General features: G+C 40.9%; 2 protein-coding genes across 5 annotated transcripts; one reads left to right on the top strand and one right to left on the bottom strand.

The window, feature by feature from the left end:
* Nucleotides 1–48: 48 nt before the first annotated feature.
* LOC119129263 (soluble guanylate cyclase 88E-like) lies at nt 49–9539 on the bottom strand. Of its 3 annotated transcripts, none has more exons than XM_037262401.1 (19): nt 9452–9539; nt 9180–9367; nt 8707–8847; nt 8251–8390; nt 7835–7969; nt 7185–7308; nt 6997–7116; nt 6763–6880; nt 5798–5884; nt 5560–5677; nt 4343–4472; nt 4072–4218; nt 3395–3541; nt 3163–3319; nt 2422–2531; nt 2065–2154; nt 1033–1191; nt 579–716; nt 49–505 (listed from the first exon to the last, which is right to left on the bottom strand). In XM_037262401.1, exons 2-19 carry the CDS (start codon nt 9297–9299, stop codon nt 353–355), a joined length of 2334 nt encoding a protein of 777 aa, XP_037118296.1. In that variant the 5' UTR covers nt 9300–9367; nt 9452–9539; the 3' UTR covers nt 49–352. The 3 variants fall into 3 exon arrangements, with proteins under 3 accessions (XP_037118296.1, XP_037118297.1, XP_037118298.1); XM_037262402.1 differs by having other exon boundaries at nt 49–481; XM_037262403.1 differs by having other exon boundaries at nt 6796–6880.
* Nucleotides 9540–11267: 1728 nt separating this feature from the next.
* On the top strand, nt 11268–17898 carry LOC119129097 (myozenin-2). Of its 2 annotated transcripts, none has more exons than XM_037262141.1 (6): nt 11268–11423; nt 12357–12445; nt 13650–13813; nt 14799–14880; nt 16063–16243; nt 17439–17898. In XM_037262141.1, the coding sequence occupies exons 2-6, from the start codon at nt 12364–12366 to the stop codon at nt 17620–17622; spliced, it is 693 nt and encodes a 230-aa protein (XP_037118036.1). In that variant the 5' UTR covers nt 11268–11423; nt 12357–12363; the 3' UTR covers nt 17623–17898. The 2 variants fall into 2 exon arrangements, with proteins under 2 accessions (XP_037118036.1, XP_037118035.1); XM_037262140.1 differs by having other exon boundaries at nt 14799–14952.
* The last annotated feature ends 20 nt before the right edge of the window (nt 17899–17918 follow it).

Genomic DNA, 17918 nt, shown 5'->3' with positions numbered 1-17918 from the left:
GCAAGAAATAAACACAAGAGTGTTCAACTGAACCACATAGCAATGAGATTTTTTGGATGGGGATAAATAGTTTAATTGCTTTAAGGTGAAGCTGAAATGTGTTAATTGAAATATCTATTCCCACTGGGCTAGTAGACAATATTTATTGTTTCTTCTATCACTATGCAATAAAACAAAGTCTATCAGTCTCATGTCAAATGTACTCAAGACAGATCACTGGAGTCTAGAATCAAAAGACCAAAAAGCAAACAAATTGTTTGTCAGTGTTTTACATCAGATGCACAAAGAGTCGATTACTGGCTATGGCATCAGCTAGTGTCTGTTTAGCTTTTCCATTTTAATGTGTACCAGTTCAGGACACGGAACACATGGCACTCTTGGAGCAGCGAGAGTCGCAGGAGCTGTCACGTGACTCCATCATGGAATTCCTGCCGTCACACTCGGGTGACGCCAACTCCAGATGAGCGTCCTCCAAGCACTCCTGCAAAGCGTCTTTGTAATGGGACTGACAACACAGCATGCATATTATGAATTTGAACAAAGCAACAAAACTTAGTCTTTTAACTTTTCAGTTTTACCTTGTGAACAGACATCTCCTCCACACGACACTCTTCCACGGACTCCTCCAGAGAATGGCCTGAATTCTCCATCTTGATGCGATGAGAGTGAATAGATTTTACATCATCTTCGTCCTCGCCCGGTACCAGAGGGAAAACCTGAAAAGAAGGATACAAAGTCCAAAATAGAGCTTAAAAGATTATTAGGTAACTCACACAAAGTTAGGGATTTTGAGCACAATTTCAGAATGAACCTAATATGGAGGTCAGCGTCATTTGAATGGCAAAGTTCATACGTTGATTAAATGTCGAGTCATTTTTTACATTTACATACATGTATACATTTCTATTGAACCACAAAAACATGTGGATGGCCACAAAGAGAGGATTATAAGGGAGAGCGACCAGTTCAGTTGGTTTTGTCCACTTCGCTCGGTGTGTGATAAGCCAAAGCACGATCTTGTTGCATCCCTACCAGTCCCTCCTCGTCACCCTCGGTGATGACCTCAGTGATGGTGGCCTTGCTGATGGCCTTACTGATGGTTTGGGTCTCGAATTGAGGACACGCCGCTTGGGCATTTCCATCTTTGTCCCGTTTACCTTTCAGCCAGTAGGTCTCAATCTCCACATTGCCCTAAAAGATGAGCGAAAGTAAGGATCTGTTTCATCACAAATTATTCATACCCTGGCCCAATTTAAGGTTGGAATTAATGTATTTGGGTTGAATGGCTATCTTCTTGATGGAAATAAAACAAGAGGGTCTCCCAAATAAAAAAAAAATAAAACTCGTGTTGCCGATGTGAACTTCAGCTACCAAGATACAGTTTTCCATAAAATTGTCATAGATCACGGACTTGGAAAAAATTCTAACACAACTTGTTATATTTTGATGCTCATCTTTCAATGTTTAGACTTAATTGTGTACATTGCTTGTGAACAAAACCTTACATTCCTAAAATAAGTGGGTGGTTATATAATTAATAAGAAACCAATTGAAAGCATGGTCTGATTTGAGCTTCTACTAAGGTATAGGTTCCTTCCTGGAAAAATCTTTTCTGTTCCCATATTTAAATATTCATAGCACAACCTGTCTCATAAAAGGAAGTTTACAAAACAACTTTCTTTTTTTCCCCTTAAGATCCTTCCTGACGGCTGCTTTGGGAGAAATTTTGTTGGCCTTATCACCGAATGTACTCTACACAAGTCAGACTGGAGATAAAAAGAAAAGCAAGCAGGCGACACTTACACACTCAAAATGCTAAATATGTTCTCTGCCCACAGCCAAAACATTGCCAGTTATTTTGGTTGGTTTGCTGATACGCACATCTTCCATTTGCACCAGCTGTAGCCTGAGGGAAGTTTTTGTGCACGCAGATAACATTTATTTACTGCCAACGCATCATCCCACTGTGCTATTCACGTGTCCTACAGCAATTAATTATGTTGTCATAGCGAATATTTGCAGTACAGCTACAATTTCGATACTGTGTGTGGTTTTGACTCCAACCTTGATGGTAATGGTGCCCCTCCTTTCGAAAATAAAGTGGCTTCCTTTCAGGTGCTCATAGGTGGCGCTGCTGAGCTGGATATGCATTTCCTGATGAAGAGAGACAAAGACCTTCTTGAGTAGTCCTTGTTTTGTTTTTTTTCAATAACCCCTTCTTGTTCTTTGGATCCAACATTTAGAAATGATAACTTGACCTATCACTTGTGAACAATTCATAGAACAGGCTCACGGGCTGCTAATGTGGTCCTTGATTTTTGACCCCAATTAGTGCTTCCCTATTAGTCTGGGCTTTGGCGCCATCTTCTGGCAAACGTTAATTTGTGAATAGCAGGGTTCATTTTGTTTGGCTTTCGTCACCTTTCCGTTGCTCTCCATGGCAGACGCCGTGTGGACTGTATCGCCGTGTAGACCGTATCGGGGCATCTTGTGTCCAACCACACCTGCTACCACCATGCCAGAGTGGATGCCTGCAGCCACAACAAAGCAGGTCCATTTGTGTAAGACTTGTTTTCATCACAGGCCCCATTGTAGTTGCAATTGCCCTCGGGGTGCCTGCTATTAACTGAAACCACATAAAGGTATAATCGCCAAGGATGTAACTCAAAAAACAATATTATCTTTTGTCCAAACAGAAAGAAGCTACAATGACGTCAAATAAATCATTGACCGCTTAAATGTGTTATTAGGAAAGTGCAACACTAGTTTGTCTTCTTTTTAGGGAATGAAGGATGAAAGGGTAGTCTGAATTATTATCCTATAAATCACCACTGGCATTTGTTATTGCTTTAGCTTCTTTCTTAAGAGCCCAGAGAGACTGTTTAAATGCCTTTGGAAGTTGCACTTGTACTGCGCTACTTCTTTTTTTCTCCCCTCAACCTGCACTGACAATCACCTTGGTGTGATGCTGCTTCAAACGAGAAAAAAAAAGTTGGGCCAAAAGCACATCACCTTGACGTCCGTCCGCCAGAGACTGAGCTACTCTACATTTGTTTACAAACAAGGTGTGTATTAGTTTCACTTCCTGTCCCAGTGTGGGAACCCTAACAATTATATCAATAACAATAATCATCATCAGCATAGGCGTGAAACCCAACCCACCGACACGAATCTGTATGTTGTTTCCATTTGAGGGGTCTTTCAAGTGATCGATGGAGCGCACCATGTCCAATGCCATGTCACAAATGTTATGCGCATGATACTTGGTCTTCTCCGGAGCACCTGCGACCACCATGTAGGCATCTCCAATGGTTTCAACCTTGCAAGGTAACACACTTGACTCGAGCACACATGAACACAGAAAATACTGGTATACCAAGGAAAACATGCACACCTTGAAGACTCTGTGCTTCTCGCTGAGTGTGTCAAACAAAGTGTACATGGTGTTGAGCATGGACACCACCTGCAATGGAGTGATGTGGCTGCAAATGCGAGTGAATCCCACCACGTCGCTGAAAAGAATGGTCACATCTGGGAACACCTGAAAGAAACACAATGAATGCAGAAGAAGGAAATTAACACACTGTCATCGGTTTTGCAGGAAGGTATGCTTGCTTATCCAAATGATAACTACCTGCTACCAAATAGCTTTGGTGTTGCTGTGCTTGAACACAAAAGGTGATGCAAACCCATATTCACTCATTCATTTCATGTCGATAAAGTCCAAAATATTAGTGTGATTGTTTTTAATGTGTGTGTATGTAGGCCTGTTACTGTACAAAAAAATGCTTAACCATCGTGACAGATACTAAATTGGACCTTATCTTTATTTAGAACCAATTCTAAAAATAAAGCAAAGCTAGGACAGATGAAAGTGAGCTAAAGAATAGCAATGGATTTTTGCGATGCAGCATTTGTTATTGTGTTTTGGCACATTGGATGTGATGTGGTTGCTAGTGTTTGGATTATTTATTTACTCATTTATTTATTTGCAACACTGGGGAAATCATTTGACGATCGTGATTTGAATATGTCGTGCAGCAAGAAAGCTTTTTGTGTTCCATTTCTGACCTCACAAGTGTTTACAGCCGGCTCTCCTTTGCGCAGTCTCTTTGCTACTGGCTTAGGAATCATTCTGTAAAGGAGGTCATCTGTCTTTTTCATTTCATAGTCCAGCATCTTCATGCTCTCCTCTAGCTTGCTGGACTTCTTTTGCTCCTGTACTCAGACAGTAAAGAGATTACCGGTACAAAACAATTGCTTGTGTTGTGCAGGACTAAATAAAGAAACTAAATTATATAAAATAAAATAACATGGAGCATGTTTCTAAAAGAGAGGAAACCTGTATGAGTGCTCTTTTCAGCTCCTCCGACTGCTGTGTGCCTGCCAGCACCAAATCTCTGCTAGAGTCGTGCATGCTCAGGTCATTGATGTACAGTCCGGTTCTAAACATGGCACTCAGGCTTTCCATCCTGCCCATGCACACAAACAAAATTAATGACAGGGGCAGATGGACAAAATGAAACGGGGAAATTTGCATTTAATACATTTTGCGAAAGCACTGCAATTGTGAGGATATTACTTTATGTGGCAAGGAAGCATGTTGGAAATATTTTATGATCTGATGAAAGGTTGAACTTCTTAGCTCAAAAAGATCGAAGCATGGTGACGACAGCATCAGAACATTTTTTGTCTTCAGTTGAAATTGAGGCTTTATATAAACAAAGTAGGAGGAATAGTGAACAGTTCAAAATAACAATCAGTGTTAGCATAAAACCTTCAGGCTTCTGTTAGAAAGCAAATGAAAACGTTAAGAAGGCCTAAAGGAACATCTGAAATGTATTTATTTGGATAAAATCAGAGGCAGGTGTGTGCAGACTCCATGAATTTGAATAATTCTGAACACAGCCACAACCCCGTTGTGAGGGTGTGCACACTTGTGCAACCACATTATTTTAGATTTACTTTCCCTTTTGAATATTTTTTCAATTCAATCGAGTTTTCCAGAGTCATAGATCACATTCATGGTAAAAATAATGTTGCATTTATGGTTGTAATGGTCACTCTTAAAATGTTTTCACATAACATTCTGACTGTATTCTTGTAACTTAAAACATTGTCTTAATTTTGTTTTCATTGCAGTGTAGCAGTGAATGTTTTAATATTTGACAAAGAGTGTAACGCCTCTTATAGCTTCAATGTAGGCATGAGCGCACTTCATCACAAAATTCGGTGCTTTATAGAAGGATGTGGATGTTTTGGTAATGCTTTTTGTGGAAAAACACTCTCGCTTGCAAATGGGTTCCCATTAGGCTCACAAGAGCGGCACTGTCTGATTACAAGCTAATTAGCAGTTCATTTCATGCATGGCGAGAGCCGCTCGAATGGGCCCCTGAACTGATTCAGTGCCCACCAGCCTTTTAGTTTGCGCACTCGATGTAGCGCTCTTTGCACTTTATGTTTTGCTTTGCAACTAAAAAGTATTCATGAGGGGTTTTGTCCTCGAGTGTGCACCTGCTTGTGTTTATGCGTGTGAGCGTTGGTTCATGTTATTCTTACACAGGTGTTCCAAGGAAGATGATGGACTCCCACTCGGGCATGTATCGCATTTGTCCTTTCAGTTTCAGGCATCGGCTACCGTCACCCCAGCTCTCCATGGCGTTAGCGCTGTTGCCATCTGAAACAGGGGCGTGATGAAATGTATATTCAATCAAACCTCACATTGCTGTTTTACTTCCAAAAGAGTTTCTTGTGTGAGCACTCTCGTTTTGTGCCAAACAGAGATCCAAGTCAAAACCTTTGTAATCGTCTCCAATAATGGACTGAAAAGCCATGAGCTCCACGTCCACATCTGCAGACCGATTGGCATTTTCGTAGTCGGAATCTGCAAAGTACAAGTAAGCAGAAGGGTGAATGGCATTTTCTTAAGAATGTGTTTTTATGCCAGTTCCGTTAAAATATTACTTTTTGTAAAAAAACGGTTGGTGGTACAAAAGACATTCCTAATGCAAGTCCAAATAGCACCCAAATTTAAGGGATCTAAACATTTCATTTTCTGTATGTATCTGTACTAGATGTATCTTTTTAACAAGCTAGAAAAGTGTTAAAACATTTTTAAACCCCCCCTTGTTACTTAAACAAGGATATGTGGCAAATTTCTTAACATCTACCGCACAATATCAACACATTATGATAATTACCAGGCCTAATTCCTGCTGCATTTGACATTTTTTTCTTGTGGTCAGAAAGTACCACTCTCTTTTTTGAATTGCATTGAAAGAAGCACGTGTTAATATTATCAAAGTTGAAAATAAAAACAAGAAGGGCTGCATTAAAGCTAGTCCTGAAGGCTTCTTCTGACACATTCACAACCCAAAATCTTTTCCAAACCTGTCAATATAATTGGAGCAATACTAATCAAAATAAATTAAACTATTCAAATACAATAGAACTTTTTATTTTTTATTTTTTTTTAATTATAATCGACGGATCCATCAATATTTTCTAGATGTGTTTTCCAGGTGCTTAAGTATCTATAATAAGGTTACACCCAGCACTACAAAATATACTATGGTATCGATGGTTTATTATTTGCCTTTTTTCTTGATAACATCAAAATAATGACAAAATAAATTATTCAATTCTTAAATAATTCCAGTTTTGGAATGACTCCTAAACCATTTTTTCCCCTCATCATGTGAGAGGTCTACGTGTGTACAGGAAAACGACGTATAAGTGAGCCCTTGCCCAGCGGACACACACCCCTGCGACTGTTTACATGGCTTCCACTCTTACTCTGGACTCGGTTGTGGAGATTCCTCTCTCTTTTCACAGGTTCCTTGGACATGATCTCAAACAAGTTGTTGGGATGGGAGATGATCTAGGAACCCACAAAAACAAACACTCACAGCACTCGTACATTGCAGTCTACTTGTTTCAGACAATGACAAATTTGCCACTTTGCTTGGTACGACAATGCGGGAAGAGCTACATCACCATGTTCCACGTGAACTCCACCAGGGGACGAGCCAGCAAAAAGGCATCATTGATCTTTTTTCCATCTAAATCAGGGAAGACTGTCGAAAGTCCCGAGCCAACATTGTGCACCACCATGTCCTGGAGATTCAAAGCAATGAGTCACTTCTCAGGTATGTTCCAGAATTTTACTCACGTGCAGCTTTGACCTGTCTGAAGACGATGTTGAAGGGGAAGACTTCAAAGAAGAAATCAGAGGTAATTGGCAGAATCTCCTGCTCTTCCTCATCTTCCTTCATGATGTAGCGGTAAGCGGAGTTGTCAAAGTTCAGCCTTAAGGGACACCAAATGATTACCAAAAGTACAGCCATCTTGCGTTAAAGGATAAAGTGGTGACAAGGAAGAAAGAGCGGCGTCAAGCTGTGCCATGCATTCTAATTCATAAAATATCAACACGCTAGAAGTTGAAACAATTAGTCGATGATTTGACTATACGACTCCAAATCGACGCGTAAGCCTTGATGTCAACTAATCACCCTTTTTCGGAATCTCCTCTTCAGCTGAACCATATTTAAGAGGACGTTTGAGTCCCCTATTTACTGCTAGTCTTGAAATATTTATACCGGTGGGATCATAGGACTGGCGAGAAGTCAAGCTGTTCAGTAAAGCACGGGCAATGACTGTTAAAATTATACGCTCTGAGTCACCCAATATATTCTGGAAAATGGATGGATGAATGCAAAGTTTGATTTTCACCATGCTGTATAGATCTCTTGAATTCAGGCTGCAATGCGGTACATGTGCTTAGCACGTCTGCCTTTCTGTGCTGTTTTTGCATTTAATGCGTGTGCTTGCCTACCTCATGGTGACATGAGAGTAGTCCCCCACCATCTGCTCAGACAAGACCTCCACATGGATGTCAGTGTCATAGAACTGCTTCCCCATCTGTCTCAGCTGACCCATGGCATAGTGCAGGTAGCCTTTGCGCTTACTCCTGCAGATCACAAAGTTGGATCAGTGGAGTACGGTTTGAACATTGTCGAACATGCTGGATGCACCAACAAGATCGCATGGACATGCTTTTCGGAGAGCATTGGAGTTGCATGTTTGTATCTGCTCTTTGGCAATGACTGAGAACTGGAACTTCCCCAGCAACCATTCCCAAAACTAGGAACCTTGAAATGGCCAAGTGCATTCTAGCAAATTGCGCACTGTTAATCCTATGATCCCTCAGAACGTATGATTAATGCATGGAACTCCATTCGATTCTCAGACCTGTAGTGAAGGGTGACTCCAGTGGCAGATTCCTCCTGGCAGAAGAAGGTTGGGGGCTGCACCTTGGGGTAGCTGAACCGCAGATACTCGTGGAGGTTGTCAAGGCCATTGACAAAGTCACGGACATGACGGCCCAGCACCTGGGAGCAGAAACATAAATGAAATATAATGTCTGTTTTAGTCCCACCATCCACATTTCCTTAGCCAGGGTGGACTGCATACTGTAGATGGGCCATCAACTCATCTCTACTCATGACACACAAACAAATTAATATACTGTATTTCAGGCTGAGTGGGGAGTAGTTGCTTCTGAAAAATACATATCTACATATCATCTGTGTCCCAAGATGCAGGACACTGAGACTATAGCGCTTACTTTTGGTAGAATCCAACTGTTCTTCCTAAAGTTTGTTTTGCGACAAACATACAACAACTGAATGTGAGATCTTTGGTCACCTTGAGAATCCTGTCATAGCCGTACTTCCCTACAAATCCCAGGAAGTAGACCCCCCAGGAGTTCATCAGCTCATTGTAGGGTGTCCCTGTCACCCCACTGGCTGCCTTTGCAATGCGAGGAATCACACTCTCGCTATACACCTACAAGTACAAAAATACACCAGAGAATTTATTTTAAGAAGACCTTTAGAATATAATGAGGTATGCTCCCAGGAGCTTCAGATCATCAGATCAAGGGAAAAAAAATTGCAAGAACGGTCTTCACTTCTCCTCACCTTCAAATGCACCTCAGGTAACCGTAAACCTATTAAAGTAGACCTTTAGGTAAACTGATTTTTTTTTTTTTTTAATAGTTCTAATGTTAGGCTGCCATAGGAAATTCTACTGCAGATGAATACTTTTCCTAATCTACACAATGAGGCGGCAATTACATTTGTACATGCAGCATACATTTGCGTAATTTTGGAGGATACCTGATGAGTGACAAAAGAATGCAGCCGGACATCTGCTCTCTCCCTGACCAGCTTCCACACATCGTCCCCGTACGACTCCTTGATGAAGTCGTGCAGACTCTCACACAGCAGCCCATACATTCTGACACCCGAGACTGAAAGTCAAACTACAAAGTACGGCGCACTTCCACCAGTATTCCCAAAGGCACCTGCAAGTGAATGGAAAAAGTCCAGACTTCGTTTCAACAAGCCATTAATTGCACAGTGTTCGCGTTTGCCATTAACGCTGCTACCTGTGGAGCTCAGTGCTTGATCAGATTAGATATCCCAATAGGGTTTCATCTGAGGGACGACTGCGCAAACTGTTTTAAATGGCCTCTCATTACACAAGTACTTTGGTGCGGACGGGTGCGCATTGTTCTTGTGTCAGCTGTCAGCGCCTGGTGGCTGCGGAGCTCCATGTGACACAAACACACCACAGAAGCCATATCGCTCAAACACAGGTGACACCAGTAAGAGGAAGTAAACAATTAGAGGGTCTGCCCTGCTTTTATTTATGTACATAGACAAACGTGCTCAAAGAGACACCAGAGGAGTTAAAGGGCAACAATTTTTCTCATTTAATGGTTAGTCTGCTGATGAGGTTTTTTTTTCCGCCTTAAATGACACCGCATTTTCTCTCAGAGACCGCGAGGCTTTCTAATAAGGGATGGTGGCTTTGTGGAGCCGAGAAGGTGCAAAATCGATATCTAATCTCAGCAGAGATAAAAAGAAAAATATGCTTTCCTCCCAGATGTCTGCTGTTCTCAATGAATCAATCTGTGCAGTACATAAAATCCACTTTAAAGGCCAACAGGATTCCACAAACTGTGTATAATGGTTTGGAATTACATTTAAAATGTATTATATCAAACAAAAACTCCCCAAAAAAGAAATATTTTAAATGTGATGTTTATTCCTTCGTTTACAAAGATACAGAAATGTTAATGTTACATATAGGCTGCACATCAAAAATATATGCTGACGTGACACAAGAAGGCAAGCTCAAGCACCGCCGCACTGAACGTTTGACATATGACTGCTTTGTATTTCGTATGCTCTAGATGTGATTTTCATGAAAACATTTACTCTAATCGCGGAATCTGCCATAATCTTTCAATTTGGGCTCAGGTTAGCAATAAACTGGAGCATTCTGACCTATGTACATGACTTTTCCCACTGTAGGAACGAAACTCTGTTGTAAAGTAAGGAACCCTTATAGTTTGAGTTTTAATAAAATTTCAAATAAATTGCAGCTGTCAGGTGATGTCAGTGGAGAAATACTAAGACAATAGTGAAATGAACAACAACAATTTAGTCTGAAAGGTGAATGAAAAGGCTGTCATCAAAACGTTTGACTATTTGAACTTTAGAAGAAACAGAAACTGCACTTTTGAACCCTACTGAAACGCATCCATACATTTTGTGTACTATCTTTAGCGTGTTTAAGGTCACGGGGAGCTGGAGTATCTCCCAGCTGACTTCAGGAAAGACAGACTACATTCTCAGCTAGCTGCCACCTAATTGCAGGTATTGGCACAAAGACACCTATAACCAGTCATTTTCACACTCACTGAGTAGGAAATGAACCTGCGTTGGCTGCAAGCAAGTCAGATAAATGTACTGCTACAAAACCCATTTTTAAAATCCAATTTAGATGTAAAATATATTGTGTTGAAATTAAAAGCTGTTATGTGCAAAAGGAGGACAAATACTGGCGACACTGCGGTTGCTCCTTGACATAAACTGGAATGATATTTTTGGGAAAAACAGGTGGTCCAATGAGTTTATAGCTGTGTATGCCATTTTACAGAAAAAAAGGGAAAAATTAGGTGACTCACTAATAATATTTGTGCATACAGAATAGAAGTTGTTTGCCTGGCCTTGTGTCACAGTCCGCATGCCAGCTGTTTGGAGGCGCTCACACGGAAACAGCCAGAATGTGTTTTTATTAGCAAAGAGCTTTGAGGTCAGGATGAAAATCTTTATACTTGCCCCATCCCCCTAATCACTGCGTTCATCCGTCATCACTCATGTTAAAATAACCCGGTGAGCTAAGAGCCCGAGGCATTCCGTGATGCGTTTTATACTGGCTATTCCTTCTCTGTTTGGGGAGTGTCACATAGCTGTGAGGAGGCTTCCTGTCCCGGTACGGGATAAACCCCATAGCCACCCAGATCAGCTGTGACACCCCACACACAGACAGACAACAGCTAGGACGCTCAGGTAAGGCGGCAGATGCAAGATTATCATTGCATACATACACCATCAATCATGGCCTGCACACCTTTTTTTTCTTTGTTGCAAAATAATCCTTTTGTAATTTGCTTGCACTGCAGTGTAGTTGCAAGGGAATGCTTTTGATGTTGATAGTTACCAAAGAAAAGCAATCCTACTAATCCAATTGCTTCCCCCATGAAAGGTGAGCTCAATCTCTCATTTCATATAACGCAGGTGGAAAGTGAATGTTGTACTTGCCCAAGAGACTTCTACTGGATCAAAAGTCATATTGGATTTGATTTGGCAGATGAAATCAACGTATGTTTGAGTAGCAGTATTAAAGACGGATCAAAATTAATAACGGCAGCTGTGCAGTCTACAAACATCATTAAGAAGCTTCCATGCATGGAATAAATATTACAGTAGTATTAGGCTATAGCATCACATCATTAAGAATAGTTCAGTGGTTTAGTTTAACTTTTTTGCCCAGTGTGTTTACAAATGTAGCACGGCTTGTGACTCGCAAATTGTTTTAGCCACAACCATATACCCATATATCCTTAAACTAATTCATAAATAACTGTAAAATCACTTTTTTTGTCTTTTTTTGCTATCGATTAAAAAAACAAAAAAACACCAACGTGTGTTCTTTAAATTGCATTTTTTTTTCTTGTTTTCCATAATCATTGAAATATAACTTGGGTAATTAAGCTATATGGCTGACAATAAAGATGTAAAAAAAAACATTTGAATTGGAAGATCTTTTTTTATTTTAAGATACAAGTGCACCAATTTAAAATATATCGAGGTATTTATATACTTTTCTTAAAATGAACTAATATATTGGAAGGGAATGCCCCATTCACAGTACTGTCAAGAAACTATACAAATCAAATCATAATCCCACTGATTCAAATCAAATGTATAATTGTATCATAGGGACGTGATGTTCACGCATTTGGGTCTGGATGACGTCACCAAGCAGAGAATGTTGCAGGCTCAGATGCTGTCTAAAGAGGCCAGAGGAGGTAAGTACGTAATGAAGACGACGCGCTTTCAAATGACCCACATAAACATGATACTGTACTCAAAATGTAAAGGCTGCCTGGAGACACTGCACATCCAAATCCCCATAGCACCGACTTGTTCTCCAAACATTCCAGAAAGGAGCATCCCATCCGCTGTGTTTGTTCTCCAGTGTTTCCCCGACAGCTAAGCTTTGAAAGAGCGTTCCCCTAACCTCAGCAAAATGCGACTCCTGCCAGCAGGTTTCATGCCCGGGCCGCTCCTCCGAATGCTTCGGCTTCTCCAAACACTTATCATGTGCGGGAAATAAGGCTATCCTTTCATTGGGGGGGGTGCCTTTCATCTCGAGATTCCTATTTATATGTCCGGTTACCCTTGCAACCTTGGACAACAATAAATACTGGCACTGACATCATCTTGAGGCTATTTCAGTGTCTCTGCGTGGCCATGATAGCAAAAAAAGCGGAGCTCTGTGGATTTTAACTTAATTATACATATGTGATATTATTTAAATCAGCACTCCTCTGTTGCAGCTTGGTTCTAGCAGAAAGCGGTGGTGTCCTACATTTAGAGTGCAACCCCATTTCTAATATCTATTCCATGAAATTGTATTCATTTATTCAAGGGAGTTAACTCTCTTCAGTTCATATTATTTGCTTGCCTCCACTCTTTCAAGGCATGTTTGTGGATGTTAGATATGTTAGACTTTAGCTTCTATGTGCTTCAGTGTCAATCTAATCTTCATTGGGCCAGACCAAGATATATTAGAAATGGTTTCTTGAACCAATCAGAATTCAAATTCATATTCACAAGGCCAAAGCACCAGCGTGTTTGATGGACTCCTAATACCACTTGCTGGGCAAGTCAATGGCGGCCATCTTTCATTGCCACTCGCTAAGCGTACATGACTTGATTGATTAGTAACTACATATAGAATTATACATTTTCTCATCTAAGGTATATGTTCAAGTGCAACTCAATGATGTACATGGCATTTACGTGCTGGCCTATTGCACTTTTGTTTAATGCAATAAATAATCTACTGAAAAATACGGGTACCAGATGCATGGCTTGCTACTGATAAGAAGTAAAATGTGATAAAGCGAAATGTGGCCAGGTCACACATGATGTACCTGTACCCGTTTACTTCACAGCGACGCCATGTGTGTGGATTGTGTGACTGCTAACACATTTGCCTTGCGTCAGGGAGGCTGAATCTGGGGAAGAAGGTCAGCGTTCCAAAAGACGTGATGATTGAGGAACTCAACCTTCCGTCCAATCGAGGTTCTCGCATGTTTCAAGAGAGACTGAAGCGGGCTGAGAGATTCACGCTGGAGAACGTGGCCAACAGTGCTCACAACGCCATGAGTGTAAGACATAGACACACATGACTCATAGCGACTGCAATTGTTTTTAAAAAATCATGAATGTGACATAAAAGCATCAATCACAGAGCACTATTAGTCAAACAATGGGTGTTTGGATGACATCAATTACACCTATAGACAATTAGAGTATTTTATTGTTATTATCCATAAAAGCTGGAGTACGAAACACAAATATTTTGTCAGCCAGAATCAAACTGTTACAGGCTACATCCTGCTACAGTATTTTAAGTTCTGTGGCTGTAAAACTATTTCGATCTCTTTAATCAAACAGCAAAAACACGTACAAAATTGAAAACAACCTAGCAAATATGATACTTCCTGGTTCAAGTAGGATGATGTGAATTTTGGGATTTGAAGCATAAGGAACAGTTCGGTCATGACTCAAGGAGCAAAAAGAAAACGAAAGGGCCATATTTATACTCAAATGGCAGGACTGTACCACTTTTGATACCCTGAAGTCAGCTTTCATTGGCTCACCTGACTAAATGTGGGTAAAAAAAACACTATGGAAAATGGATGGCAGGACCTTATGACATACCTTCTGAGATTTAAATGAAAAACTCTCTAACAGTGTCAGTATAATTCAACTTATCCTTTCAAAGGCAAACGTTTTGATACAGCTCTTTGTCATTTATCTCATTGTGAAGGTATATCAAATCTCTGGGGAAGGCACAAGATTTAAGACATGACACCTTCCTCAATTGAGGGACTGTGGTCTATTTATCTATCATTACAGGAATGTATTTAGTCTCCAGCTTTGGCAAATTTCACATTGCCTTTGTCGTTCATTCCTATCAGGCGCATCTTTAGTCTGTGTTATAGTCTCGGAGGAATGCTTGGATCACCCCTATGTCCTTTCTTACTTTAGAAAACTTTGCAGAACTGTGTCCCCTGTAGCTCAGAGGCACGATTAAAGTGAACTCCTAAAACCCTTTGACTGCAACCAATCTAATTGTCCCTTTCTTAGGCCCATCCAGTGGCTGTTCCTCCCCCGCAAATCATCCAAAAGCCTCAAGGAGGAAAGGAGAACCAAGCTTTCACTACCGCTGGTAAGCATAGCCTGGTTATGAACCTTCAGAAGACGCTATCAAAGAAGGGCAGTCCTGATGTCCTCGCTCCAGGTAAACGGTGCTGCACTGTGCCTAAAGGACGCCGGCCGCAGTGTGACACAAGTAGAACGGCTAGTTCAGCCTAATGCTGGGGGGGACTAAGCCAATGCTTGTAGAGTTTCTGCCTTGTAGTCACAAAAAAATGAAAGCATTGTTATGCTTGCCGCTTCGCATAAATGTTTTATGTTATTCACACTGAGAATTTGTCACTGTAGTGACAATTCATTGCATTGAAATGTAGTATATTACGGCTGCTGTACTGCTGCTGGATCGTTGGAAGTAAGTCACATCCAGTAAACACTTTTTGCTGCTCTTTTTCAAAACCAGATTGAATATGGTCACTTTACATTTTGTTAAAATTTGTTTTAGTTTCTGTCTGATAATTCCTGTGATGAGTTGTTTTGCTTGATCACTCGCAATGTGTTTGTTTTTCAGTGTCTTGTAAGCCTGGGAGGCCTTGGCACCTTGTTTGGTGTATAGTGCAATAACTAACTAAACTAAAAACTTAATTGTCTCCCCAATTAAATGCTTAACTAACCTATAGCGTAATAATTTACAAGCTATTGCTTAGCTAAACTGTAAACATATCTGTAAAACCAAGTAGGTTTTGTAATGACAGGTAAGCTGTCGGAATTGTTGCTTCTCTGAGTTGTAAACTTTGCATGTTGCCAATTTAGTTTTCCCCATTTTCAAACACCATAATTCATTTATCCAAATAATGTTTGGCGCTCGCTGCAATGATACTTGCTTCATAATGTGGCTTCGGCATGTTGTATGGTAGCATATTTTGTTACTACTATGTCAGCTAGCAAACTCTACAAAAATGACATTTGATTAAAAATCAAAAATGGCACACTATCTTGAAAAAAATGCAGATCATATTGACCAAGCAATCAGTTCCAATTTCATGATAACAAGTAAAAATGGAGTCTTTCATAAATTATAATCTGAAGTCCAAAAATGGATCATTTAAATTTGACCCCCCCCCCCCCCCCCCCCCTTCCTCCTCCTCCTCCTCCAGGCCTCTCCTAATAGGGTTTATAATCAGATTGGGGTGGTCACAATGACTTTATTAAAAGTCCTCTTTCTGGGCCATTTTTAACTCATCTTTTCTTCCATCAGGATACTCTGCCCCACTGAATGAGATTCCTCATGAGAAGTTTAACACAACAGCGATTCCCAGATTCTACTGGTCTCCATGGAGGGAAGCTTTGCGCCATGACAAGGAACTTCTGGAAGCCCTCAATGCTCAGTTGCCATTACCACAAAGACATCAGGTTGCCCACTACAGGTGTTTCAACAGGTAAAGGTTGGGAAATGCTTCCTTAAACCCCTAATTGATTCAATAAACAAGAGGTACAGTACTTTTGAGGTGAAAAGGTGAAAGAGGTCATCTCCATGGCCATCAGATGATCTAACCACCCCAATCATCTGGGCTCTAGTCCATGTTTCCACAATTCAAGTATTCAGACAGCTTCTGCTGTGCACTTTCATGGACTGTAGCTGCATGATGGCTATTTTCAATCTTGACACTGGAGATGGCCCACTGGGATTCAGTTTTCAACGCTCAAGCAAGACACTGAGAATCGAAGCCATAGAACTCAGTGCAATGCATCTGCACTGTGAGGAAAGACAAATATTGCTTTTTGGCAGATGGTGAGCCAAGACACAACAGATTCTATGACCTAAGAGGTTATGCTGTTCTGGGCATAGGCTCGTCCATCTGTTTGCGTGTATGCGGCAGTATGCCACTTCCTAATTTGATATACAGTCTTTTGCCAATGTTATAGCAACCTTTTTCACAACAGTTTTTAATTTAATTTGACAGAGTTTGCACCATAAAAATGCAAAAGCAATTTACAGAAAACATGGCCAAAAGCGACAGTCCATGAGATCTGGACAAAAAGCGCAATGACAATTTTTCACTATTTCGTTTTTTTAATGGAAATGCCCATCCAGTCACCACTCTAAGTGAGCCAGGAATGTAATTATTCGAGAATTTCTGGGGTTATATATTTTTTTCAATGCAATTGAATGGGCGTCAATTATTCATGGCTTTTAGCTATTCACAGGCCAGCCCGGTCCCTATCGTCAAATGGCTGGGGTCCCCTGTATTGGTTTTAGTGGGCCACTTTAAGTGAAGTTACGGGCCGGACCTGACCCTCAGGCTTGATATTCGACACCGATGAGATACATGCACATGTCACTTTTTTTTCTGCCAGTCGGTTGAAAAATGAGCCCCCTGCGGCTGGCTCTATTTACACCCTCTAAGATTTTGATGAAATTGTGAAACCTCCATCAAGTCAAAGCTCAACTAATGGACAGAGCAGCTGGTGATAAACACGTTGAGTCACCCTGAATCCCAGATGGTCCACTGCACCATAACAGACCTTCAATTCAGTCAGAAACATAAAGTAGATATTGACCACATTTGATGGTATTATGTGAGGCTGCATAACACATTAAAACAAAACAATTGTTTTTCTTTTGACTTGCAGGTCTCCCATGCCGTTTGGAGGGGCACTGTCCAGCAAGAGGGTGATCCCCGTTATTAGCTTTGAGGCCCAAGAATCCCCAAACCTGCCTGGCGCCACTTTGGACCGCATGCAACATCGGCCTAATTTCAACATAGCGCCAAGGGGGTGGAGAGGCCATCAGTGCCCTGAATCTAATGAACTATGAAAAAGGACTAATTAACTTAAGACAGTCATCTCTGTTAATCAGCAGCAACAGCAGGAGGGAGGGGAAAAAAAAACACATAATGTGGTTAGCTGCTACACTGAGTGGCTGCGGCAGATGAAGCAACGTCAGGGTTTTGAAATGGTAATTTTCACAGTCGAGCACTGGATTAGCAGGATACCCAAAACTGTTAGTCACAAGCAACACTCATTCGTATAGCTTGACTGAATCTAGGGTTGCAACAACAATAATGTAAAATAATAAAATAATGACAATGAACACATTTATGGGAAATTCAT

Source organism: Syngnathus acus, chromosome 10, assembly GCF_901709675.1.
Source record: "Syngnathus acus chromosome 10, fSynAcu1.2, whole genome shotgun sequence".
Taxonomy (NCBI): domain Eukaryota; kingdom Metazoa; phylum Chordata; class Actinopteri; order Syngnathiformes; family Syngnathidae; genus Syngnathus; species Syngnathus acus.
Note: the sequence above shows the minus strand (reverse complement) of the source record. Positions and strands in the feature narration are given on the sequence as shown.